Here is a 16,993-nt window from a genome sequence, read left to right as displayed (position 1 = left end):
TTGCATTCATCTTTTCAGGCAAATACTGGGACTTCTTTGGGAGGAGTGTGGCAGAGCAGAAATAAAGCAGATCGGAAGTGACCCACCCCCAAAGCAGAAGCCAAAGAAGATACAGTCCGGCTGCAACCTGACAGCATTTTCGACCACCAAATAGCCCAAGCTCAATCAGGGCACGGAACGAAGCGGGGTCAATCCCGCTTCGTACTTGGATGAAGACCGCCAATGTTCCCTCTAAGCCGGGGGTGGCCAAACTTGTTTAATGTAAGAGCCGCTTGACCGCCGCAAGATATGAATTTCAGATGTTTGAGAGCTGCAAGATATGAACGTGAGATCTTGGAGAGCTGCAAGGCAGGAAGGCAGGGCAGGCAAATAAATGGGGGAGGGGGGGAGAGGGGCAAAGAGAGCAACTTTGACTTTAAGTGCATTCTCCAAGCCACCAGCTGGCTTGGCTCGGAGAAGTTTTTTAAAGAGAGGAATGCCTTCTCCAAGCAGGCCAATAGGGCAGTGGGGGGAAGGAGGGTTCGAGAGCCACACAATATATGTAAAAGAGCCACATGTGGCTCCTGAGCCTCAGTATGGCCATCTCTGCTCTAAGCCGTGGAGTCCTGTGAGCAAAAATCCTACTTTGTGAGCTACTGGCATGTAAGTTGTGAGCTACTGCATCAATTACTTTGCTCTGGGGCCATTTTTCTTGAGCTAAGCCAAAAATGTGCGAGCCGGAGGTGAAGAAATTGGGAGCTAGCTCACACTCAGCTTCGAGGGAATACTGGTCGGGACGTGGAGGCAGGCAAAGGCGAAGCGTTTCTGTTCATCTCTTGCCTTGAAAACCCTACAGGGTCACGGCTGCATCTGGGTTTTGGCCACTGTGTGGCACAGAGTGTCGGACTAGATGGGCCGCTGGCCTGATCCAACATGGCTTCTCTTCTGTTCCCATGACTCGAGGGCACTTTCTGGTCTGGAGGCCCTCCCCCTGCTTCAGGGTCATCAGAAAGAAGAAGATGACGACGACATTGGAATTTATATTCCACCCTCAACTCAACTCAAGAGTCTCAAAGCGGCTCACAATCTCCTTTATCTTCCTTCCCCACAACAGACACCCTGTGAGGTGGGTGGGGCTGAGAGGGCTCTCACAGCAGCTGCCCTTTCAAGGACAAGTTCTGTGATAACTATGGCTGACCACGGCCATTCGAGCAGGTGCAAGTGGAGGAGCGGGGAATCAAACCCGGTTCTCCCAGATAAGAGTCTGCGCACTTAACCACTACACCAAACTGGCTCTGCCAGAGCTATGGCTGACCCAAGGCCATTCCAGCAGCTTTAAGTGGAGGAGTGGGGAATCAAACCCAGTTCTCTCAGATAAGAGTCCGCACACTTGGAAAATAAATCCGGCTTTCGATGGGAGAAGAAAGTAAAATACCTAGGCATTAGAGTGACGAGTAATCTGAGAACCTTACAGAAAGATAACTATGATAAGATTTTAAAGGAAATACAAACTGATTTGAGCAGATGGAAGGATCTACAAATCTCCCTATTGGGGAGAATAGCCTCTATCAAAATGAATATACTCCCCAGAATACTTTTCTTATTCCAGACGATTCCCATCTCACTCCCCCAGACTTTCTTTTTACAACTGGACAAGATGATATCAGCTTTTATCTGGCAAAGTAAAAGACCAAGAATCAAGTTGAAAACCCTTCAAGATAGCAAACTCAGAGGAGGGTTAGCATTACCGGACTGGAGAATATACTATAAAGCCTGCTGCCTCGCTTGGGTAAAGGAATGGTTGCTCCTGGAAAATAAGAGACTATTGTTGCTAGAGGGGGCAGGCTTAACTAGGGGCTGGCACTCATATATATGGTACCAGCCCCCATTAAAAAACAGCATCTTCCTTCGCCATGTCATTAGGAAATCGATATATAAGGTATGGAGTGAAACAAGGAAAGTGGCGTATGCACAGACCCCTCTCTGGCTTTCTCCAGTCGAAGCATCCCAACACCCAAATCTTTACTCATGGGAAACTATTTATAACTACAACTGCCTGTTAGACACCACTCATAACCTAATTTTAGAAGACACCCAATTAGATTGGTGGACCAAAATACAAATTAATTCGAAGTTTCAGGCAGATAGGAAAATAGGCTTTTATAGAAAGCCCAACGACCTAGATATGAAAATGTACGATGGGCAAAAATTGATATCCAAAATCTATGACTGGCTTTTAAGAGAAAAAATGCAAGATGAAATAGTCAAAGAGAGCTGGATTAGGTGGCTTAGCGACTTCGGATATAATATGGAACTGGAAGAGTGGGAAAATATTTGGAAGCACAATCTCCAACTAATCACAGCCAATGAATTCAAAGAAAACCTTTACAAGTTAGCCTATAGATGGTACTTGACCCCAGAGAGGTTAGCTAAGATCTACCCAAGCTATTCCGATAAGTGTTGGAAGTGCGGTAAGGTGAAAGGAACCCTATTCCATATTTGGTGGCAGTGTACCCTTGCAAAAAAGTATTGGGCCCAGGTCTATACTTGGAGCCAAAATATTTTTCAGATAAACCTTCCACATACACCAGAGTTTTATTTGCTAGGCATAATAAAAGGGAAAACTTCCAAACTAGAAAAAAAACGTTTGCTATATATTGCCACTATAGCCCGAATTCTTTATGCTAGATACTGGAAGGTGGTTGAAACCCCAAGAAGAGATGAGTTTATACAAAAGTTACTAGAGTCAGTAGAATTAGATATCTTAACAATGAAGCTGAAGGGGCAACCTTTTCAAAATACTAAAGAAATATGGAACCCACTGTATCTTTGGATAAAAAGTGCAGGAATTGAAATGAGAAACCTGAATTTATGTTTTGGTTATACTCCGTAGACTCTTGGTGGTGGGGTGGGGAAGGTGGTGGTGGTGGTAGTGGGTGTATGTCTCGACCAGTTATTATTATTTTTTTTTTGTATTTTGTACTGTAAACAAGCTTTAAATAAAGGTCCATTTTATTTGCAAAAAAAAAAAAGAGTCCGCACACTTAACCACTACACCAAACTGGCTCTGCCAGAGCTATGGCTGATCCAAGGCCAGTCCAGCAGGTGCAAGGGGAGGAGTGGGGAATCAAACCCGGTTCTTCCAGATAAGAGTCCGCACACTTAACCACTACACCAAACTGGCTCTGCCAGAGCTATGGCTGATCCAAGGCCAGTCCAGCAGGTGCAAGTGGAGGAGTGGGGAATCAAACCCGGTTCTTCCAGATAAGAGTCCGCACACTTAACCACTACACCAAACTGGCTCTGCCAGAGCTATGGCTGACCCAAGGCCATTCCAGCAGCTTTAAGTGGAGGAGTGGGGAATCAAACCCAGTTCTCTCAGATAAGAGTCCACACACTTAACCACTACACCAAACTGGCTCTGCCAGAGCTATGGCTGATCCAAGGCCAGTCCAGCAGGTGCAAGTGGAGGAGTGGGGAATCAAACCCGGTTCTCCCAGATAAGCGTCCGCACGCTTTACCGCTACACCAAACTGGGTCTCTGTGGGGGAGGGGGGGAAAGGTCTTCTGGGCACTTCATTATTCCTTATGGAGAACAATTCCCATAGGGAATAATGGAGAATTGATCTGCAGGTATCTGGGGCTGTTTTTTTAAGGTAGAGGCACCAAATTTTCAGCATAGCATCCAGTGTCTCTCCCCAAAGTACCCTCCAAGTTTCAAAAGGAGTGGACCAGGGGGTCCAGTTCTATGAGCCCCAAAAGAAGGTACCCCTATCCTTCATTATTTCCAGTGGAGGAAAGGCATTTAAACGGTGTGCAGTCCCTTGAAATGTGATGGCCAGAACTCCCTTTGGAGTTCAATTGTGCTTATCACAACCTTCCTCCTGGCCCCACCCCCAATGTCTCTGGGCTCCACCTCCAAAGTCCCCAGATATTTCTTGAAAGACTTGGCAACCCTATCAACCAGCTGGCTGCATGTGGAGGAGTGGGGAATCAAACCCCGTTCTCCCAGATTAGACCCTGGAGATTGGGGAGTGGAGTCTAGGAAGGGCAGGGCTTGGGGAGGGATCTCAGCAGGGAAGTGATGTCATAACCCTTCCTCCAAGGGAACTGATCTCTGTCACCTGGAGACCAGTTGTAATAGTGGGAGATCTCCAGGCCCCCCCTGGAGGCTGTTGAGGCAGGACAGCGGGAAAGGAGAGGGGCCGGGCACTGTGGAACGGCCACACCATCTCCATGCTGGAAAGACCGGCCACAAAGCAACATTAAAGGAGCTTCCCTCTGTTGGCCCGATGGAGGGTCTCCAGCAATGCTCCCTCTAAGCCAAGGGTGGCCAAACTGTGGCTCCCAAGCCACATGTGGCTCTTTCACACAAGTTGTGCAGTTCTACAAGCCCTCACTGCCCTGTCAGCCAGCTTGGAGAAGGCATTTGTCTCTTTAAATCATTTCTCCAAGCCAGCCAGTGGCTTGGAGAATACATTTGAAGTTGCTCTCTTTCCACCTCGCCTCCCCTCCCCCTTCTGTTTGCCTCCCTCCCTCGCCCTGTGGCTCTCAAACATCTAACATCTATTCTCTGTGGCTCTTATGTTAAGCGAGTTTGGTCACCCCTGCTCTAAGCTGTGGAGTCTTATGAGCAAAAATTCTACTTTGTGAGCTACCGGCATTAAAATTGTGAGCCGTCACATCCATTAGTTTGCTCTGGGGCCATTTTTCCTGAGCGAAGGGAAAAACATGTGAGCTGGAGGCTAAAAAACCGTGAGCTAGCTCGCACGAACTCAGTTTAGAGGGAACACTAGCAATGCGCCGCTGGGGGAAAACTGCCAGGGAACGTTTGAGGGAAGTTAATGGGGGATTGTGTCTGTGGACAAGGTGAGGAAAGCAGAAACAGACAGGAGGCAGATAAACGAGCCAAGCGATAGAAAAGCTTCATTTGCGAGCAGAGAATTTAGCATGCAGGTTTGAAGCGGGAGAAGGAGGGAGGGCAGGGAAGCCCAGCCAGGAAAGCGGCATCTGACTCTATTTGGGCAGTAGTCCCTCTGCCATTCTACGTGTGTGAGTGTAAAGGGTCATCTACTCACAGCCAATTTACGGCAATCCCAGAAAGGGACATTCTGGGCAAGTGGGATTATGCACAGAGTAGAAGAGATGGAGAGCCCCGCGGCGCAGAGTGGTAAGCTGCAGTACTGCAGTCCTAAGCTCTGCTCACGACCTGAGTTCAATCCTGGCGGAAGCTGGGTTCAGGTAGCCAGCTCAAGGTTGACTCAGCCTTCTATCCTTCCGAGGTCGGTAAAATGAGTCTCCAGCTTGCTGGGGGGGGGGGAGTGTAGATGATTGGGGAAGGCAATGGCAAACCACCTTGTAAAAGGTCTGCCGGGAAAATGTTGTGAAAGCAATGTCACCCCAGAGTCGGAAACGACTGGTGCTTCCACAGGGGACTGCCTTGACCTTTTAGAAGAGATGGGACAAAGCAGGAGTCCAGCAGCACCTTTAAGACCAACAAAGTTTTAAGTGAGTTGACAAAGAGAACTTCATCTCCCTCTCCCCAAATACTAGGACTCGAGGGCATCCAATGAAGCTGACAGAGTTGCCAATCCCCAGGAGGGTGACCGAAAACCTCCAAAGGTATATGCGATCAAAATTACTAGGCTGCAATATCCATCCTAGGTATTGAAAATTTAATCAACCCAGTGACTTTTTAAAAAGTTCCACACACAAATACATAGTTTCACAGTGGGACTGGTATATCTTGAAATCCCATACAGAGTAGATTTCTGAGTTTCATAGTAAATCCCAAGCATGAAGAAATCGGTGAATGAAACAGGAGTTACAAGTCAACAATCCCGTCGCGATCGACTCTGCGTGGGATTTCAGGATACGCCAGTGCTACTGTGAAACTGATCTATGTGTTTGTGTGTGGAACTTTGTAAAGAGACGCTTGATTAAATGATCATCTACCTTCGGAGGTTTTTGGTTGCTCAATCCCCAGGTGGGGGCAGGGGATCCCCCAATTTGGAGGCCCTCCCCCCACTTTAGGGTCATCAGAAAGCAGGAAGGGAAACGCCTGCTGGGCACTCCGTTATTCCCTATGGAGACTGATTCCTACAGGGCGGGGGTGGCCAAGTGTAGCTCTCCACATGTTTTTTTTGCCTACAACTCCCATCAGCCCCAGCCAGCATGGCCAATGGCTGGGGCTGATGGGAGTTGTAGGCAAAAAAAAAAACATCTGGAGAGCTACCCTTGGCCACCCCTGTGTATAATGGAACATTGATCCGTGGGTTTCTGAGGCTCTAGAGGGCTGGGTGTTTTAGGTAGAGGCACCAAATTTGCAGTATAGCATCCCATGCCTCTCCTCAAAACACCCTCCAAGTTTCAAAAAGATTGGACCAGGGGGCCCAATTCCATGAGCCCCCCAAAAAGATAATCCTATCTTTCATTATTTCCAATGGAAGGAAGACATTTAAAAGGTGTGCGGTCCCTTTAAATATGATGGCCAGAACTCCCTTTGGAGTTTAATTATGCTTGTCCCAACCTTGCTCCTGGCTCCACCCCCAAAGTCCCCAGATATTTCTTGAATTGGACCGGGCAACCCTAGAAGCTGACTGGCAGAAATTTCAAGACAGACAAAAGGAAATGCAACTTTACACAGAGAGCGCTGAAAATGTGGGATTTGCTGCCAGAGGCTACAGGAAGAAACAGCTTTCAAAGGGGATTAGATAGATACATGGAGGATAAATCTATCTGTGGCTCCTAGCCATGGTGACTGAGGGGAACCCCACATCCAAAGGCACTCATATTCTGAATCCCAGAACCAACAGGCAACACCAGGGGAAGGCCTTGACCTCTCTATCCTGTTGCTGGCTACCCAGAGGCACTCCGTGAGACATGATGCTGGAGGTTTTGCAGAAGAAGACGACGACGACATTGGATTTATATTCCGCCCTCCACTCAAGAGTCTCAGAGCAGCTCACCATCTCCTTTACCTTCCTCCCCCACAACAGACACCCTGAGGGGTGGGTGGGGCTGAGAGAGCTCTTACAGCAGCTGCCCTTTCAAGGACAACTCTGCAAGAGCTATGGCTGACCCAAGGCCATTCCAGCAGGTGCAAGCGGAGGAGTGGGGAATCAAACCCGGTTTTCCCAGATAAGAGTCCGCGCACTTAACCATGACACCAAACTGGCTCTTGATCTCTGAGATCAGGTTATACCACGCCGCCTTCCCTTCCACCCATTTAATGTGTCACAAAATAAGGGAGAATCCAGAGTTGTACCATTACTGTCTGGCACCCAAGGCAAGGTTAACTTCTGGCGCGCACACCCCCTGCACTGCTAACGTTACTGAGTCTCACGGAGGCGCCCAATTCGGTGCCCCCCGAAGGCCAGCGCCCTAGGTAGTCACCTAGTTCGCCTAGCGGCAGGGCCGGCCCTGAACACACCGAGCTATCTGATGCTGGTTCAGGCCCAGCGTGGTCCGCTCCAAACAGGAGCGGTTCGCCAAGGCCTCCAGGCGAGGTCCCACCCCAGCTTCCCTGGCCGAGTTCCTTCCTTCCCAGCGGCAGTGCCAGGGACCGAACCCGAAACCCCGTGCATGCCAAACGCATGACCTCCCGCTGAGCTATGCCCCCCCCCCGCCCTTCCTGAGTTTTATATAGATGGTGACAATTGCACCTATAAATCATCACCTGCTGCAAGAGCCACCCCTTCTGCTAAAAGCTGCAGGAAAAAAAAAAGCCACTCTTGGGCAATGCCCGTCTTTGGTAGTCCTGCCACCTCGTCATGCCCTCTTTAGCAGTGGCCGGACAAGCACTCATCAGGGATGCTCGAGGCGGATCTTGCCTTGAGCAGGGGGTTGGACTAGACCAGGGATGCCGAACATGCAGTTCGGGGGCCGAATCAAGCCCCCGAGCAACTGGCTGTCATCTGCTTCCTTCTCCCTTTCTCTTGCTTCCTTCTGCATAACAGCTTGCTTTGTAAGGCTTGCTCAACTGCACAGAGCTACAGAGCAAAACCTATTTTCTCCATTGGCTGAGGCTCCTCCCTTGGGGAGGAAAGGGAGGGGAGGGAGAGCTTGCTTTGCCAGGCTCTCGCAATTGCACAGCAGAGCTACTGAGCCAAGCCTCTCTTCCTTCTATTGGCTGAGGCTCTTCCCCCTCCTGGCCCCCCGGGGGAGGAAGGAAAGAGCCAGAGCTTCCTTTGCCCAGTTCTCTGGATCCCATGGGAGAAATACAAAGAAAGCACCTTTAAGACCAATGAGTGCTAGCGTTTTTAAGTTTTTTTTAAAAAATACATTTGTGTTTGTCTGTATAGGGCAGGATATAAATCCAATATCTTCTAGCATTCACTCTAGTGCTGTGAGATTCTCTTTTTCGCCTCCCTCAGTGCGTTTGGACCATAAGGAAGTCAGAGTCGTGTCCCCCCCCCCCCCCCAAATTCAGCTTATTTCATAAGGTGAGCGGGTTCCTGAAGAGGTGGCGTTAAATTTTTTTCTAAATAAGAAAATGGCTTAGGCTGAAAGACCACAACTGCTCTGTTCTGGTAAGACCTCCTCTGGAGTATTGTGTTCAGCTTTGGGCACCACATTTTAAGAAGAATATAGACCAGCTGGAACGGGTCCAGAGGAGGGCGTCGAAGATGGTGAGGGTCTGGAGACCAAGTCCTTTGAGGAAAGGTTGAAGGAGCTGGGCATGTTTAGCCTGGAGAGGAGGCTGAGAGGTGATATGATCACCATCTTCAAGTTCTTGAAGGGCTGTCATGTAGAGCAGTGGTCCCCGACCTTTTTGGCACTATGGACCGGTTTTGCGGAAGACAATTTTTCCATGGACTGGAGGCGGCGGGGGCAATGGTTTGGAGATGATACAATTGTGCACTTTATTTTGGTGTGGTGGTTAAGTGTGCGGACTCTTATCTGAGAGAACCGGGTTTGATTTCCCACTCCTCCACTTGCGGAGGGCAGGATATAAATCCAATGTCTTCTTCTTATTATTACTGCATTGTAATATATAATGAAATAATTATACAACTCATGGCCCGGTTGCCAACAGGCCATGAACCGGTACTGGTCCATGGACCGGGGGTTGGGGACCCCTGATATAGAGGATGGTGAGAAATTGTTTTCTGTGGCCCTGGAAGGTAGGACCAGAACCAATGGGTTGAAATTAAATCAAAAGAGTTTCCGGCTCAACATTAGGAAGAACTTCCTGAGAGTTAGAGCGATTCCTCAGTGGAACAGGCTTCCTCGGGAGGTGGTGGGCTCTCCTTCCTTGGAGGTTTTTCAAAAGAGGTTGGATGGCCATCTGACAGCAATGTGGATCCTGTGAATTTAGGGGGATGTATAGATGGCCATCTGACAGCAATGTGGATCCTGTGAATTTAGGGGGTGGTGTTTGTGAGTTGCTTGCATTGTGCAGGGGGTTGGACTAGATGACCCTGAGGATCCCTTCCACCTTTATGATTCTATGACTGACTGACCTCCATGCCACTCAACTAGTGCAGATTTGAACTCAGCTCTCCCAGATTTTAGTCGGACACTCCTATTATCCTGGCTTTGTTAAGGAACCCAAACCCTTTCTTTGCATGCCTCCACCGCTCCATCAGGTTGCCAACTCCAGTTTGGGATATTCCTGGAGATTTGGGAGTGGAAGCTGGGGAGGGCATTATACTCAGCGCTACATAATGCCAAAGATCCCCCACCACCACCACGGGGGCAAATCTGTCATTTTTTCCAAGGGACCCGATCACTGGTCTGGAAATGAGCTGTAATTTGGGGGACCTCCAGCCCCCCCCTGGAGATTGGCAACCCTGGGTCCCCAGCCTGCAGCTGAACCAGAGACCCCCGGCTGCCATGCCAGCCGTCTGGGAAGCTCCCGCTGGGAACAGCACATCACTAAATGCCTTTTTCAGAAGCTCTCTATGCCCATACATGCTCTCGCCCTAAGTGTGGCAAAGCCCCACACCAGCGGCTCTCAGCTCTGGGTACACAATCTATGTGCAACGCCAGAAAAGCCATAAACAAGAACGCTCCCTTCTACGCCTTCATAAAACCGAACCCCAACGGCGCCTTCTTGCAAGCCCTTCCAGGGGGAGAGCGTCCCACCATCCCCTTCTCCTTGGTGGTGGGGGAAAAAGGATTCTGCATATGCTCAGAGGCACTTTCAGGATTCTTTTTAAGAGGGCCTACAAACGCGACCCGGAGACTGCCGGAAAGGGGTTCTTTGCACATGAGCCCTGAGGCATGCAGTCTAAGGAAGGCGGGGGAAAGCACTCCATGCATGAGCAGAGGCACCGATGCATGCAGCCCAGGAAAGGCGCTCTACCCATGAGCAGAAACGCCGAGGCATGCAGTCTAGGGAAGGCGGGGAAAGCACTCTGTGCATGAACAGAAGCCCCGATGCACGCAGCCTGGAAAAGGCACTCTGTCCATGAGCAGAGACGCAGATGCATGCAGTCTAGGGAAGGTGAGGAACGCACCCTGTGCATGAGCAGAGGCCCCGATTAACGCAGCCTGGGAAAGGCACTCTGCCTACGAGCAGAGACGTTGAAGAATGCAGTCTAGGGAAGTTGGGGAGAGGCTAGCACTCTATGCACGAGCAGAGGCACCGATGCACGCAGCCTGAGAAAGGCACTCTGTGCATAAGCAGAAGCACGCAGCCTGAGAAAGGCACTCTGCCCACGAGCAGAGACGCTGATGCATACAGTCTAGGGAAGGCAGGCAACGCACTCTGTGCATGAGCAGAGGCACCGATGCACGCAGCCTGAGAAAGGCACTCTCCCCACGAGCAGAGACGCTGATGCATGCAGTCTCGGGAAAGGGGGGGAAGCGCTCTGTGCACGAGCAGAGGCGCGCTGTCCTTCCCGCAGCGCCAAGGCCGAAAACAGGTGCCGGAGCAAAAGCCAGTCCCGTCGCGGGGCAGCTGCAGAAGGCAGGCGGGCGAGAGGCAAGGAAGGAAGGAAGGGAAGGGAGCGAGCAAGGACCGCCCAGGCGCCCTCCCGGCAGCCTCCTTCCCTCGCTCCTCGGCCGGCTCACTCACCAGCGTCTGCTCGTACTGCAGCGCCCGCTGCTCCAGGCCGCCGTCCGCCGCCATCCCGGCCAGCAGCGCCCCGCGCCCTCGCCGCTCCTCCTCTCCGGCCGCTCTCTCGCTCCCTCGCTCGGCCTCTGCGCCTCTCTTCCCCTTCTCCCCACCACGCCTCCTCCTGCGCCGCTGGGCGGGTCTGGCCGAGACGGGGCAGGCCGGAGAGGAGAGGAGGGCCCGGGACGGGCCGCGCTCCGCCTGCGCACCAGAAGACGCCCCGGCCCGGGGGGGGGGGCTGGCCGGACCGCCACGTCCTCCCCTCTTTTCACCAGCCCGGATCCTACAAAGGTGCAAAGGGATTCGGGTGTGTATGCCTGCTGAAGCAAGGCGCATTGGCGCAGTGGAAGAACAAACTAGGAGTCAAGTGTCGCCTTTAAGACCAACTTAGGTTTTATTCAAGCGGGCAGCCGCGTTGGTTTGAAGCAGCTGAGCAAAGCGGGAGTCAAGGGGCACCTTTAAGACCAACCAAGTGTTATTTAGAACGCAAGCTTTCGTGTGCTCATCAGACGAGGAATCCAGCACAATGAGCAAAGCCGTACATAGTTGAGCAGAGCCATACAGAGCTGGTAGGCAGGGGCCCAGAATGCAACATGGTACAGATTTAGGAACCAATGAAAAAGGAAAGGAAAGGTCCCCTGTGCGAGCGCCAGTCGTTTTTGACTCTGGGGTGACGTTGCTTTCACAACGTTTTCACGGCAGGCTTTTGACGGGGTGGTTTGCCATGGCCTTCTTCAGTCTTTTACACTTTCCCCCCAGCAAGCTGGGGACTCATTTGACCGACCTCGGAAAGATGGGCCGGCTGCCTGAATCCAGCTTCCGCTGGGATCGAACTCAGGTCGTAAGCAGAGAGTTCAGACCACGGTACTGCTGCTTTACCACTGTGCGCCACGGGGCATAGAAAGAACCAATGACAGTGAAGTAAAATTATTTGTTAGGCAGTGGTTTGAAATACAAAATGGTACAATGACAGTTTTCTTCAGAAAGTAAGCTTTCGTGTGCTCTCTAAGCACACTTCATCAGACGAGGAATCCGGTACACCGTATTGCCGTGGGGTTTACTCCTGGGGCAACGTTCCCCTCTAAGCTGCAAAGTCTTGTGAGCAAAAATTCTACTGGGTGAGCTTCTGCCTTGGTATTAAAGTTGTGAGCGACTGAAGAAATGAGTGTGCTCTGGGGCCATTTTTCCTGAGCTGAGACAAAAATGTGTGAGCCAGGGGGTACAAATCTGTGAGCTAGCTCACGCTAACTCAGAGGTAACACTGTCGTGGGGGGGGGGGTAGGCCACTGGCAGGGGATGGGGGGCAGGCCCAGGTGGGGAAAGTCCTGGAGATTTGGGGGATGGAGCTTGGGGAAGGTGAGAGACCTCAGTGGGCTACAGTGCATCCATTTTCGCTGAGGGATACAGATCTCTGCATTGTTCAGATGAGCTGCACTTATTTACAGCCCGCTATCTGTAGCAGAGCGTCCGACTTTGGATGCAGAAGGGCTTGGATTTAGTTGTTTAGATGGAATCCTTGCGTTCAGAGGCGCCATAGAGGCCATCTAGTCCAACTCCCTGCTCAGTGCAGGATCAGCCTAGAGGGGGGGGGGGGCAAACTTGCTTAGTGTGAGAGCCACACAGAATAAATGTCATGTCTGAGAGCCGCAACGCATGAATGTCAGATGTTTGAGAGCCGGAAGGAAGGAAAATAGATGGGGGGGGGGGGAAGGAGCGGTGGAAAGAAAGTAACTTTAACTTTAAATACATTCTCCAAGTCACTGGCTGGCTCGGGGAAGTGATTTAAAGAGAGTGGGGGCTTTGAGAGCCACACAATATATATACATGTGGCTCCCGAGCCGCAGTTTGAAGAAGACTGCAGATTTATACCCTCCCTTTCTCTCCGAATCAGAGACTCAGAGCGGCTTACAATCTCCTATATCTTCTCTCCCCACAACAGACGCCCTGTGAGGTGGGTGGGGCTGGAGAGGGCTCTCACAGCAGCTGCCCTTTCAAGGACAACTCCTGCGAGAGCTATGGCTGACTCAAGGCCACTTCAGCAGGTGCAAGTGGAGGAGTGGGGAATCCAACCCGGTTCTCCCAGGTAAGAGTCCACACACTTAACCACTACACCAAACTGGGCCACCCCTGACCTAGAACATCCCTGACCAGTGTTAGTCCAGCGGCTGCTCGAAGGTGGACAGTGAGGGAGCTCCCCACCTCCTCGGCCAGCCAATTCCACTGCTGAACCGCTCTTACTGTATGGAAAATGTTCCTAATATCCAGCCAATATCTTTCTGCCCCGTAACTTAAACCCATTATTGGGAGTCCTCTCCTCTGCTGCCTACAGGAACAGCTCCCTGCCCTCCTCTAAGTGACGGCCTTTCACATGCTTCAATAGATCTTTAATGCCCTGCTTTTTATACCCAAGGGGCACCCAAAGTGGTTTTCCCTTCTTCCGTTTTCCCTTCTCTACTACAACCCTGTGTGGTAGACTCAGACGGGGTAGCCGTGACGGTCTGAAGCAAGCAGCACAAAGTTTGAGCCCAGTGGCACCTCCAAAACCAACAAAAGTTTATTCACAGTATAAGCTTTTGTCAGAGATGAAGTGTGCTTCCCCATGAAAGCTTATTCCACAGTTGGCCAAATTGGGAGCTACATGTGGCTCTTTCACCACCCGATCAGCTGGCTTGAAGAAGGCATTTGACTTTTTAAATCACGCATTCCAGCTAAGCCAGCTGGCAGCATGGAGAATGCATTTTTAAGTTAAAGTTGCTTTCTTTCTACCTCTCCATCCCTCCATTTTTTTCCTTCCTTTCAGTTTGGTGTAGTGATTAAGAGCCAGTTTGGTGTAGTGATTAAGAGCCAGTTTGGTGTAGTGGTGAAGTGTGCGGACTCTTATCTGGGAGAACCGGGTTTGATTCCCCACTCCTCCACTTGCAGCTGCTAGAATGGCCTTGGGTCAGCGTAACTCTCGCAGAGTTGTCCTTTTATTTATTTGTTCGATTTATATCCCGCCCTACCCCACCAAAGCGGGCTCAGGGCGGCTTACAACACAGAATGCTAACAGTATATCAGTTTAAAATACATTAATGATTATACAGTAAAATACATAAAAATACATAAAACACACATCAATATACTATGCTACTTCTTCCTTAAGTCGGTTCTTCAAGTATTCTGATGTTCATAAGTTTAAATATTCAGACATCCCGGTATCGGTCAGTTGTATGCCAACCGGAAGAGGGCTGTTTTACAGGCCTTGCGGAACTGTTCAAGATTCCGCAGGGCCCTCACCTCCTCTGGGAGCTGGTTCCACCAACAGGGGGCTGCAATCGAAAAGGCCCTGTCTCTGGTCGCTTTCAGACGGGCCTCCTTTGGCCCAGGGATTATAAGGAGGTTCTGAGACCCCGATCTCAGCACTTTCTGGGGAACATGTGGGGAGAGACGGTCCCTAAGGTAGGCAGGTCCCAGGCCATAAAGGGCTTTAAAGGTCATAACCAGCACCTTGTACCGAACTCGGTATGTTATCGGCAGCCAATGCAGTCCCCGAAGCCCCGGCTGAATGTGCTCCCATCTAGGGAGCCCTAACAACAGCCGGGCGGCAGCATTCTGCACTAGCTGCAACTTCCGGGTTCAGCACAGGGGCAGCCCCATGTAGAGGGCATTGCAGTAGTCCAGCCTCGAGGTGACCTTGCATGGATCACTGTTACCAGATCGCCGTTCTCCAGGAAAGGGGCCAACTGCCTTGTCCTTGAAAGGGCAGCTGCCGTGAGAGCTCTCTCAGCCCCACCTTCCTCACAGGGTGTCTGTTGGGAGTGGGGGAAGGTAAAGGAGATTGTGACCGCTCTGAGACTCAGCGTATAGGGCGGGATATAAATCCAATATCATCTCCTTACCCTTCTCCTTCCTTCCTTCTTGTCTTGCAGCTCTCAAACATCTGACATTTATTCTATGTGGCTCTTACGTTAAGCAAGTTTGGCCACCCCTGCTTTATAATGTGTTTTGCAGGTGAATTTTTGCTATTGTTACACAGTTAAAATCCGGTTGCAGAAATGCATTATCTAGTGCTGTGTGAACGTACCTTCTGTCCACATCCTTCTTGAAGTGAACTGCACACAAGACTGACCAATGAACAGTGTACAGCGGGACTGTGACATCTTGCGATCTGGATGTTCTACCTCTGTCGATACACCTCAAAACCACATTAGCTCCCCCCACCCCCGGTTGCATTCATGTTATAGTTGGGTTGGGGCTGAACAGATGGCCGTGCCAAATCAGCAAAGCGTCTCTCGAATTCAGATCCTTGGGCAATGTCCCAGTTTCACGGAGGTCATGCTCCTTACAAAGCCCCATCCTTCCGCGGGCCGCAACAGACAGATCTTTTTCTGGAAGGACCCAGGGAAGTGGGTCAGAGCCTAGAGGACTCTCGGCCGCCTTGAAGTGTGATGAATGGCTTCTTAGAAGTACATCGCTGGCTTTGACAGACAGCTGCTTCTGCATACCACATCAAGAAAATGCCATGGGGCAGACGTGCTGTTCAAGGCCTCCATTCTCATATGTGGTGGTGATGTGACGTCGTCTCTCATTTTCTGGGACTTCGTTCTTTCGGGAAAGCTGGGGAAATGACAGGAGATTTATTTATTTATTTATTCGATTTATATCTCGCCCTACCCCACCAAGGCGGGCTCAGGGCGGCTTACAGTACAAAATACTAACAATAAATCAGTTTAAAATACATTAATAATTATACAATAAAATACATAAAACTCACATCAATATACTATGCTACCACTTCCTTAAATCAATTCTTCAAGTATTCCAGTGTTCAATATTCTGATGTTCACAAGTTTAAATATTCAGGCATCCCGATATCAATCAGTTGTATGCCAACCGGAAGAGGGCTGTTTTACAGGCCCTGCGGAACTGTTCAAGGCTCCACAGGGCCCTCACCTCCTCCGGGAGCTGGTTCCACCAACAGGGGGCTGCAATCGAAAAGGCCCTGTCTCTGGTCGCTTTCAGATGGGCCTCCTTTGGCCCAGGGATTATAAGGAGGTTCTGAGACCCCGATCTCAGCACTCTCTGGGGAACATGTGGGCAGAGACGGTCCCTAAGGTAGGTAGGTCCCAGGCCATAAAGGGCTTTAAAGGTCATAACCAGCACCTTGTACCGAACTCAGTATGTTATCGGCAGCCAATGCAGTCCCCGGAGCCCCGGCTGAATGTGCTCCTGCCTAGGGAGCCCTAACAACAGCCGGGCAGGAGATCTGACAGAGAGCCAGTTTGGTGCAGTGGTTAAGTGTGCAGACTGTTTATCGGGGAAAACTGGGTTTGATTCTCCGCTCCTCCACTTAAAGCTGCTGGAATTCTAGCAGGAGCTCCTTTGCATATTAGGCCACACCCTCCCGATGTAGCCAATCCTCCAAGAGCTTGCAAGGCTCTTTTTTGTAAGCTCCTGGAGGATTGGCCACATCAGGGGTGTGTGGCCTAATATGCAAAGGAGCTCCTGCTAGAATTCCACCCCTGGTCGTTATAAAACTAGGATCTGTGCAATCCGGGTTCGAATCCCCACTCGTGCCATGGAAACTTGGTGGCCTGTCAAATCCTCGTAGGAACCCACCTTACAGGGTTGTTGTGAGAATAAAACGGAGGAACAGAGAGCAACACTAGCTCCTTTGGGCCCCCATTAGACCCTGTGACCAGAAGTCATTTTGTAGAAGAGGTGCCAGAGTTCATTAACAACTCATTTGCATATGCCACCCTCCCCTGACATCATTGGAAGGTGTACCGAATTATATCTGCTCAGCATCTTCCTTAAAATGCTTCTTGAGTTATAATTACTTTCTCCTCTGTGGCCAACAGTGGCATGAGGCAGATTTCCATCTGTCTGCTTTATATGTTTTGGTTATTTTTCCATATTTTGTTGGGGGGAAATATTAGAAAGTTGGTCAAATCTTAAGAGTTCATCCAAATT

At 50.4% G+C, this 16,993-nt stretch overlaps 1 protein-coding gene across 2 annotated transcripts in view; it reads right to left on the bottom strand.

Moving 5' to 3' along the window:
• CLCN2 (chloride voltage-gated channel 2) overlaps positions 1-11,088 on the bottom strand; it is a 148,276-nt gene extending 137,188 nt beyond the window's left edge. For both annotated transcript variants that reach the window (XM_060242594.1, XM_060242595.1), the window contains exon 1: positions 11,003-11,088. In XM_060242594.1, the coding sequence (XP_060098577.1) occupies positions 11,003-11,056 (54 nt within the window). In that variant the 5' untranslated portion in view covers positions 11,057-11,088. The remainder of the gene's footprint in view (positions 1-11,002) is intronic.
• Between the last annotated feature and the right edge of the window lie 5,905 nt (positions 11,089-16,993).

This window comes from Heteronotia binoei, chromosome 6, assembly GCF_032191835.1.
Source record: "Heteronotia binoei isolate CCM8104 ecotype False Entrance Well chromosome 6, APGP_CSIRO_Hbin_v1, whole genome shotgun sequence".
Classification (NCBI taxonomy): Eukaryota; Metazoa; Chordata; class Lepidosauria; order Squamata; family Gekkonidae; genus Heteronotia; species Heteronotia binoei.
This window is presented reverse-complemented; position numbering and strand designations above follow the sequence as displayed.